This window comes from Onychostruthus taczanowskii, unplaced genomic scaffold, assembly GCF_017590055.1.
Source record: "Onychostruthus taczanowskii isolate IOZ18803 unplaced genomic scaffold, ASM1759005v1 scaffold53, whole genome shotgun sequence".
NCBI classification, from domain to species: domain Eukaryota; kingdom Metazoa; phylum Chordata; class Aves; order Passeriformes; family Passeridae; genus Onychostruthus; species Onychostruthus taczanowskii.
The window spans coordinates 1,486,120-1,495,081 of record NW_024502902.1 but is presented as its reverse complement, the minus strand read 5'-3'; the positions used below and the strand labels follow the sequence as shown (position 1 = coordinate 1,495,081).

At 46.9% G+C, this 8,962-nt stretch overlaps 1 protein-coding gene across 1 annotated transcript; it reads right to left on the bottom strand.

Annotated features, from left to right (window-relative positions):
* Positions 1–18: 18 nt before the first annotated feature.
* Positions 19–6,505, bottom strand: POLR3H (RNA polymerase III subunit H). Its single transcript, XM_041416870.1, has 6 exons — positions 6,199–6,505; positions 4,903–4,999; positions 3,212–3,298; positions 2,185–2,248; positions 1,365–1,572; positions 19–889 (listed from the first exon to the last, which is right to left on the bottom strand). Exons 1-6 carry the CDS (start codon positions 6,307–6,309, stop codon positions 836–838), a joined length of 621 nt encoding a protein of 206 aa, XP_041272804.1. The 5' UTR covers positions 6,310–6,505; the 3' UTR covers positions 19–835.
* Between the last annotated feature and the right edge of the window lie 2,457 nt (positions 6,506–8,962).

The following is an 8,962-nucleotide window of genomic DNA, read 5'->3' as shown; positions in this document are numbered from 1 at the left end:
ACAGGAAGGCAGGCTGTGTGGTTTTTACTATTTATTCCACTTAGAGTATTAAAACCCCCACAAACAAGGATTTCACTTGCTCAAAGCGGCCTTCATCCATTTCAGTCAATAATTTAATATTTTCAAACTCCTGCAAAGTTCAGCTCATTCTGCATCAATACAGCCCACCCCAAAAAAGTCATTCCATTCAGCACAATAAGCAGCCTGTAGTTTTCCACAGTGGTCATCTTCACTAAGCCCGAGTTACTTTTGGGTAAACTGTCATTCCTCTTCCTTCTGGCTGACTTCATCCATGGGTGAAGTTCCCATACTTAGCAGAACATCACCACCACCTCCCCTGCTCTCTCAGCAGCAGCATTTTCCAGGTCTCCAGAGTACCACACCTCTACTAACTCAAGCCTTTTGCTGTCTCTTCTTCAGTTCCTGTCAAGAGAAGGGCAGATTTCTACTCCTCTGAGATCAAGCTCCCAGCCTAAGGAGTGATACTTCTTGATAGGTATTCTCTTCTGCCCTTACTCACTAAAGTTAATTCTTTCCTTGATTCAGGCAAGCAAAGACCTCCACAATTTTCCCTCCAGGGCAGGAGACCAAAGCTCCAGCTGAGTTTGTAGCTGCTGTGCTCAAGGCTTTTTGTGCCTGTAAATTCACTTCTGCACATCAGTGAAGACTTTTGAAAGCAACTGTCTCTCTCTGGCAGCTTGGAAGCTGAAGGGAAAACAGAATGGCAGATCTAATTTCTTATTCAGCTTCAGAGGAGCAGTGAGCACCAGCAGGGTCCCATTATGTCCCAAACATCCACTGGAAAGACTTTCTGTGGAGCAGGCTGTGATGGCAGCTAACTGTTTGTCCACCACGACAGGAGGCCCAGGCCTGGCTCGCTGATTGATCCCTGTTCATAGAGAGAAAGATGAGAGCATGCAATTGTATACTGCAGAGAAAATGCCTAAAAATTTATCATCTTTCCCGTCTGAGTTATGGAACACAGCTGCCACTGGTTCAGATCCACCTTTCTCATGCATTGTACTCAGGTTTCATGCCAGAACACTGTAAGGAAAGATCGTTCAGTTGCCACGTAGACCTTGATGTGTTGCTCCCAGCTCTGCACTCTTCATGCACACGTAGTTTGCTTTAAATCAGTTCCCAGGGGGAACCACCAACAACCACAAAGTGTTCCAGGGAAAACACTCAGAAAACAGAGCAACCACAAGAACAACCTCATTTCTCCCCTTTTCCACTCCTTTCATTTTGTGACTCCGCTTCATGGTCAGCTTAAAGCAATCAGTTCCTTGGGAAAGGGGTGCTATTTTAGACACCGAATAAACCACAACACTTACAAAGCCGTAAGAACTAATGCACATAGTTACCACAAGAGTGTAGGGTGCCTCTTTCTTCTGGACTTCTTCTGCGGCGTTTGAAGTGGAAGCCTCTGCGGAGCTTGGACCGGTCGGTGACGTATCAACAAACGTCTCATCCACGACTCGGAAGCGGATCTCTTCCCCAATGTCCATGTAAAGGTCATGGGCCCCTTCTTCTGTCTCATATTCCCACACCCACACCTGCTCTGCTTCATCACTGGCCAAGGATTAAGGAGGGAAACAGCATTCTCCTTGACAGATCACTTTCTGACAGTTCTGAGAACACTCGATTCAAAGCCTTTTCACACTTATTTCCCAATCTGCAATGTGCCATCCCAGCTCATTGTCTGCACAGCCCAGGACCCTCATCTTTCTGATTTTCCTGCATCAAGCTGTATGCTGCTTGTCTAGACATCCTCCAAAAAATCCCAGCAGCAGAAAAGACCCCCAGACAAGCAAAACTCCTCAGACCCAAGACAAACTCACCTACCACGCTGAAGTACGTCAGACACGCACGTATGTGGACATTACACCATGTGGTAAAACCTGCACTCTGTCTTCAGCAGCAGCCAAGACTGGAGGCAGGGATTACAACAGGGCAGGGGACACTGCCATTCATTGCTATCAGCAGGCACAATGATCCTGCAAAACCTAATGAGCGTGAGGGCCTGTCTAGCTGCGATAACAGTCTGTGGGACTTGCCCGACAGAAGGGCTTAGCTTCTGCTGCTGTGCACCTTCATTGTTGCAGTGGTGAATGCCTGTTGGGCCAGCACTGCACAATCTTTTGAAATGAAGTAGTGAAGCTATCAAAGGTGATCAAAGGATACAACTTAGCTGGCTGCTGCAGGGATTCTGGTGGGATGACAATATCATCAAAGAATCCAAGAGAAACTGCAGAGAAAAGAATCTGGTAAAGACTGAAAACATTCTTTGCAAATGATGTTCCACAGCGATTCCTAAAATGCATTTCTAGGCTCATTCTCCTTCCTCTCTCAGGAAGGACACTGAGATTATGCAGGAATTATTCTTTGAGCCACAACGCTCAATTTCAGTTGGCAGCAAAGCAACCACCCAGCTGAAAGTACATAGAGCAACAGAGGGCACAGTCTTCGTGCCCGCTGGGAAAGGAAAAGGTTGTTTGGAGCAGGAATGGAAATGAAAGCGTTCCAAGAAATGAGTCAGATGCTATAGAGGTCTGTGACAAAAAAAGAGCTCAGAAATCACAGATGTAGTATGTTAAATAAAGACCAATATAAAGTAAGAACAGCCCCCACATCCCCCTTAAGATTTCATTACGCTGAATTTTATCAGGGAATGGACCATGCCCAAATTCAGCAACAAAAGCAGCCAAGGTAACCTTATTGTCCTAATTTAACAACTGAGCAGCAGAGCTCCCTTGTATGGAAGACTCCGAGAGGAAAGGAAAGCAACTCATCAATTATATATTCCATGACTCTGGCAGCACTTTGTGCTCACGAAAACATTTCCCTGACACGTTTTCAGGTACAGGAAAAGAACACAAATTTGCACAGCACTATAGGAAAAGTACATCAGACCAACACAAGCCAATAGTTCCAGTCTGAACAACAAATTCTGTTAACTGAAGCAAGGAAGGAATCCAGACAGGTTATTCTTGGGCAAAAGGAAAAGTGGAAAAGCGAGTGCAGACAAAACCATCAAGGTCAGGGGAAGCTGCCAGGCTCAAACTACCAATCACCTCAGATCACAGCAGCAGTAGAGGCCAGCAATAGCCATGAACCAGCCCACAGACAGCACCACTCCAGAAATCAGTGTCTCAACAGACCCAAGGACTCTGCAGCTCACGTGTCCCCAATGTCAGAAGTTGCAGTTTACCGTGGACGCCATCCTGACTGCAGCTTTTGATCTGTCCAATGAGAATCTCATCCAGGAAGGGATGGAAGACCACATAGCGGAAATGCACTTAAAAGAAAACACATCGTTAATGTTAAGTCCATGTTGGTCAACTACAGTCCTCCCACAGGGTGGCAGCCATTAAAACAAAATCCCTATATGCCCTCTAAAACACACAGTTTCTTTTACGACTTCTTTACAGGCACTGATTAGATAGAAAAATGGGAATAGGAGTTCTGATTCCTAACTGGTTTGAACAAATTCTGGCAGCAGCTGATCAGCAGTGTCCTGTTCCCAGCTCCTCAGTTTTGCAAGTTCACAGAAAGAAAGTGTATGATGGTAAACATGGAGCATGGCCTCTGATGAAGTTATGATGGAAGCACAATGCTTCACGGTCAAGAGCATCAGTTGAAATTATACTTTCTCCTAATACTTCTGCCTTTTATCTTTGTCTGCAATGCTGTATTTTCATTAAATGAAATCTTTTAAATCAAGTATTATCAGATAAAACAAGGTTCTCTAACATAACAGGATTTTTCCTCCACGCTAGATAAAATGTTTCTAACTAAGCACATGGCATTTGTAATTACAAGACTGCTACACTAAGGCAATCTCAGCCAAATGATGCTTCTGAGAAATTGAACATCATTTTAGCTGTACCTCCTCAGTGCTCCTCTTTCACATACAACACAGGCAGTGCATTACAGAAAGAGTTATTACCAGACACAGCGGGATTTATCAAAGTGCCACCCCAGATTCTGAAAGCAGACGTTTTTCCCCGAGCTCAGAGAGAAAAGTTCTCTTCTTTCAGTTCAAGGAGTAATTCTAAGCTGAGAAGCTGAATGGAGTTTAAAGCAAGCAGGAAAGCCTGACATCCTCCTTCAGTATTAGAGAAGCTTTTATTTTCAGGAAATGAGTTCTATTGGAGTTAAAATTTAGACAAGGCGAGGCACACAGAGTCAGTACAGTTCCCTTCTAACAGGAGATATTTCATGTGCTCAACCTATGATTCCACACTGTAAACTGAAGCTAGAAAATGGATCTCTTACCAGTTTAAAGCCTTATTTTAACTTTAAAAAAAGAAATTTTCTTTCATGCGCTTCAAGTTTTTACTCAGATTTGCCAACAGTCAAAGTAAAGAAATTAGTCATTTCTTATTAAAAAAAAATCACTAGAAATGTATGATGAACCAGATCTGTCTAAGTTTCAACAAAAGTGTCTCAAAACTTCCAGCTAGCACAAGAGTGTTAAATGCTGTGCAAATGCTACATGTAGAAACAGGTTTCATATCCTAGCTAGGGAAAATAGGCTTTAAAAAGAAAAAATATCAGAGAAATGCAGACCAATTATTACAACTTATTTTCTATGTGCAGACTTTCAATAATTTTCAACTAAATCAACCCTTTCCTTACCCCACACCTATGGCTCCAGCTGTAGAACAGAGATGGGCTGCTGGATAAGGCAAGAAGGCCTGGCTATTTAAAGCTGTATTTGTACCCAAAATGGCAAAGAAAACAAGAGACTTTCACCATGTTCTTCTTGCCCTCCTAACAGGAACAGAGTCAAGGCTGTGAACTTAAGTTGTTAGTGCCCCTAACAACTGAACTCAGCTTACATTTCCAGATCATTAATTAACCTTCTGCAACACAATATAAGTGAGGAAAAGCAGTTACCCTTGGTGTGTGATGCACCATCCCCAGGAAATATGTATGAATCTTCCAGCTTTGTGATGTCATACAGACAGATGCAGAGCCCAACATTGTACACGACCTGATAAAAGAAAAAAAAATTCAAGAGCACTAAATCAAGCAACCCAGCAGGTAAAATCAAGCAAACTATGGAATTCATACATTATGCACACCTTTTCAAAAGGCAGCAACAGAGGGCTGACAAAATGGGATGGAGGCTGTTTTGGAACACTGCCTTCAACACCACCAGCAGCGTAGGGGAACCCCAATCCAAGCTGTGGGAGCACATTTTACTGGCACTGGAAAGAACTGGAAAGAGCACTGCTACAAAGAGAAACCCTTGGGGAAAGTGTCAGCGGTGAGAGAACTTGAGCTGCCAAGACCATAAAGAGCTCCCAATCATTCAGCAGCCCCACAGCTTGCCCAAATGCTAAAGACACTTTTTGCTAGAGTTACACTCTCAGAAGCCTCTAGGCTTGCCTTTGTCTTATATTATATTATATTAGCTCTGGGGGGACACGAGACAAATTCTTGGTTTCTCTGCTACTTCTGAGACAGCTTCACTGCCTAGGAAATTTGAGGCATCTACCAGTCACCAGTGGATGAAGGAAGACTTTTGCTCTTCATAACCTGCCTGTATAATCTGCTGTTAACAACCCTCGATCCCTTCAGGCTGCTCTTTTGAGCTCCTCTCACATTTACAGCTGCATTTTGAGTTTTGTGCCTGTCCTGTGTTGAAAGCCATACACTAATCACAGTCCCGGGGCTGCACAGGGAAACTCTGACCTCCAGGTCCACCAGAAAACACTTTTTATACCCTGCACCAAAGACCAACTTCCTACTGCCACCATGTATTTCAATTACCAAGCACAGACCAAATCAGCTATTAGCAGCTTCATTTCTCTTCCAGTATTACTGTTCTACATGCTTATATAGGGTTTTTTTCTTTAAGTTCCCCACTGGATGGATTAGTTTGCATTTGTTTTTCAGGCTGCATTTTGGATTGCTCCTTTTAACCCAAACCAGCAGCTGCTCTCACTTCTCTTCCACGCTCCTCTGCCCCATCTGGTGTCTCGGTATCTTCCCATTACAACATCAGCCATTAGAAATATGTCCCCTTTGAGATGATAGTGGCTCTTTGTTGACAGTCGCAGGGGATGGCCTTCACATCTAACCCCCTCTGACACCTCACCCACGCACCTCAGCAGGCACAAAGAAAAGGAAGGGACGCTCGAGGATGCTGTGATGCCTGCATCAACCTACTAGTGACCCACGCTTTACCTTATTGGCCAACTTCTTGTTTAGCTCTTCGGCAATGGATTCGTTCAGTTTCCTTTCAAACTGCCAGGGAGGAATTCTTACAGTGTCAGTCATCTCCACCAGCACAAACATGGTGGCGGGGGGCGAGGAGACGCCAACAGCCTCGGGAATGGGAGGGCTGCGAGGACCGGGCTGGGAGGTGGCCCCACGGCGTGGCACGGCGCCCGGCGGGCGGTGTCCCGGCTGTCCCCAGGGAACCGGCCCGGGAGCGCCGGGAGCGCCCCTCAGCCGCACGCGGAGCCGCGCCGCGCGCCCCGGCCGCGCGCCACTTCCGGCGCCGCCGCAGCCAATCGCGCTGGGCTGGCGCGTCGCGCGCCCTGATTGACATGGGGCGGGGCGGGGCCCCCGCGGCCGCCATTTTGCCCGTCCTCGGGCGGGGTGGGACGGCGCTAGGCTCGGCCCCCGCTGGCCGCGGAGAGGGCGAGGGTTCGGTGAGGGCCGGGGCCGGTTTTGGGTAATATTCACCTGAAAAGGGACTCAACGCCCGGGCGTCCTTTGCAGGGATGCTGTGTAGTTCCCTCCTTCCCCTCCGCCTCTGGCAGGTGGGTCCTCAGGCACTTTCTCCCGTGCCCCAGCTAGAACAATTCCCGACTGCGGTTATTCTGATTTAATTTATCATTTTCATAAACTTCAATCCAGATAGGGCAGCAAAAATCACAAAAGCACGGAACAGGTCAGATAGTACGGGACGCAGTGGGGCATCTGGTCCAACCTCCCTGCTCAAGCAGGTTTGATAAATAACAGAGAATAGAAATTTTCAGAGCTAGCCTTTTGTGTGTCCTATGTAGATAAATAATGCCTGCTTTCTAGTGCTTGAGAATGTGCTAGAAAGTTTGTTTTCCAGCTGTTTTGATATTGTGGTTATCCCAAAGCACATGGCACAGGAATTGCATCCAGAGGGCTCCTGCTTTCCCTCTCCCGTGCGGGAGACTCCACGGCCTCTCCGGGCAATCTGTTCCACCAGCCGGGCACCTGCACAGAAAAAAAAGTTCTTCACAGGTGGAGCTTCCCGTGCACCAATTCTGCCCCACTGCCTGTTGTCCTGCTGATTGGCACCACCGGGAAGAGCCTGGCTCCAGCCTCTTGGCACCCTTCATGTACTCATACACATTGATGAGGTCCCCTCTCAGTCTTCCCAGGCCTAAACAGGCCCAGCTCCCTCAGCCTTTCCTTGGAAGAGAGGAGCTCCAGTCCCCCAGTTATCCTTGTTGCCCTCTGCTGGACCTGCTTCAGGAGCTCAGTGTCTCTCTTGCACTCAGGAGCCCAAAGATGAAAGTCTCTGCCACTTCTTCAGCTGTTTGCCCACATCTCCTGGGTGGATTTATAATGGTCTTTGCACCTGGAAATCCCTCACAGCTGTGTCTGCCCAATGCTTAGGTCAAGGTTCTTTTTAGGAATGCTACCATACAGAGCTGGAATAATTTGTGAGTGTTAGTTGCCAAAAAGAAACCAACCCCCATTATATAATTTTTGAGGCCTTGGTGCATTCTGCAGCGAAGGAATCAGTGTGAGGGAGAAGCAGCATGAGGGATAGCAGAAAACAAGGGGGTGTGCTAACGTCTGAGGTTTGTCAGGGAAAATGAAAGGAGGTTGTTTGAAGTGTGCTTAAAAAAAGATCTGCCAGGAAAACCAAACATCCCTGGCTGACAGTGAAAACTGCACTGTCAGCATCATGGCTTTGATGCTAAGGCTAAGTGTGTCATCCCCCACGCTCCCCAGCAGCATGTGGTGGGACAGTAACGAGCAGTTTAGGTAAGAAATCATTAAATGTTGAGCTGTCTTGGAAAGGGAGGGGGAAACAAGGTTGGAAATACCCTGGTTAGGCCTCATGAAGAAGGGGCCTGTCCTTGGACAAGGAGGTGTTGATTTCTTCTCAATTACTCTGTTTCATCAGGGTCTGTTAGGTTGTGGGGTTGTTGTTTTTTTAAATCAACATGGCTGATGTGCCCATGTTTGGCATGTTAGTATTAAATAGGGGGCTCGGAAACAAGATTTCTCCTGTCTCCTGGGGAGAGCAGCATTTTCCTTGGAGCAGCATCTACTGTCTCAGCAAGGAGCTCTGCTGCCAGCACAGCAGACACCACTCTATCAGAACACCTCAGCCCAAATCCCCCAGCATTTCTTGCTCTTCTTGTCCTACTTCAGGGAGCCTCACAAAGGCTCCTTTCTCCTGCACTCCACTCACGGCTGCGCTAATCTCGGCACAGCACAGTTTTGCTGGCACACATGCTGCATCCCTTGCTGCTCTGTCCTGGCCTCACGCAGGTCTGGCAGTGCAAGGTTTGACCTTTATCTAGTGCAGCTTTTGCAGGTTCTGTAGCTACTTTGCTCAGAAGAGCGAATTGTTCTCAACCCTGTCCTGACGGCAGGGGAAGAAATAGCTTTGGTATCACACCAGGAAAAAGAACTCAGGCACTGTTGGTTGTGGCAAGGTGATCACTCTGGGTGCTTGAATATAAGAATATATTGTAGGGTTAAGTAGGGGCATGTGCTCAGGGAATAGTAGACTGAAATACCTGGGAGAACATGGGAGATGGAGAGCAGTGAATTTGGACAGAATCATATCATGCTTCCATTTCTAGCCCATTCTTGAGCTAACATTTGCCATGCTTCCAATAACTGTGCCCCATCGGGGGCTTCTGGGTGCCCAGTACAAAGCACACACATCTTCCTTCAGCCTTATCCACAGCCCCCAAAAAGCAGCTGTGTGAGTAGCAGGTCTGCA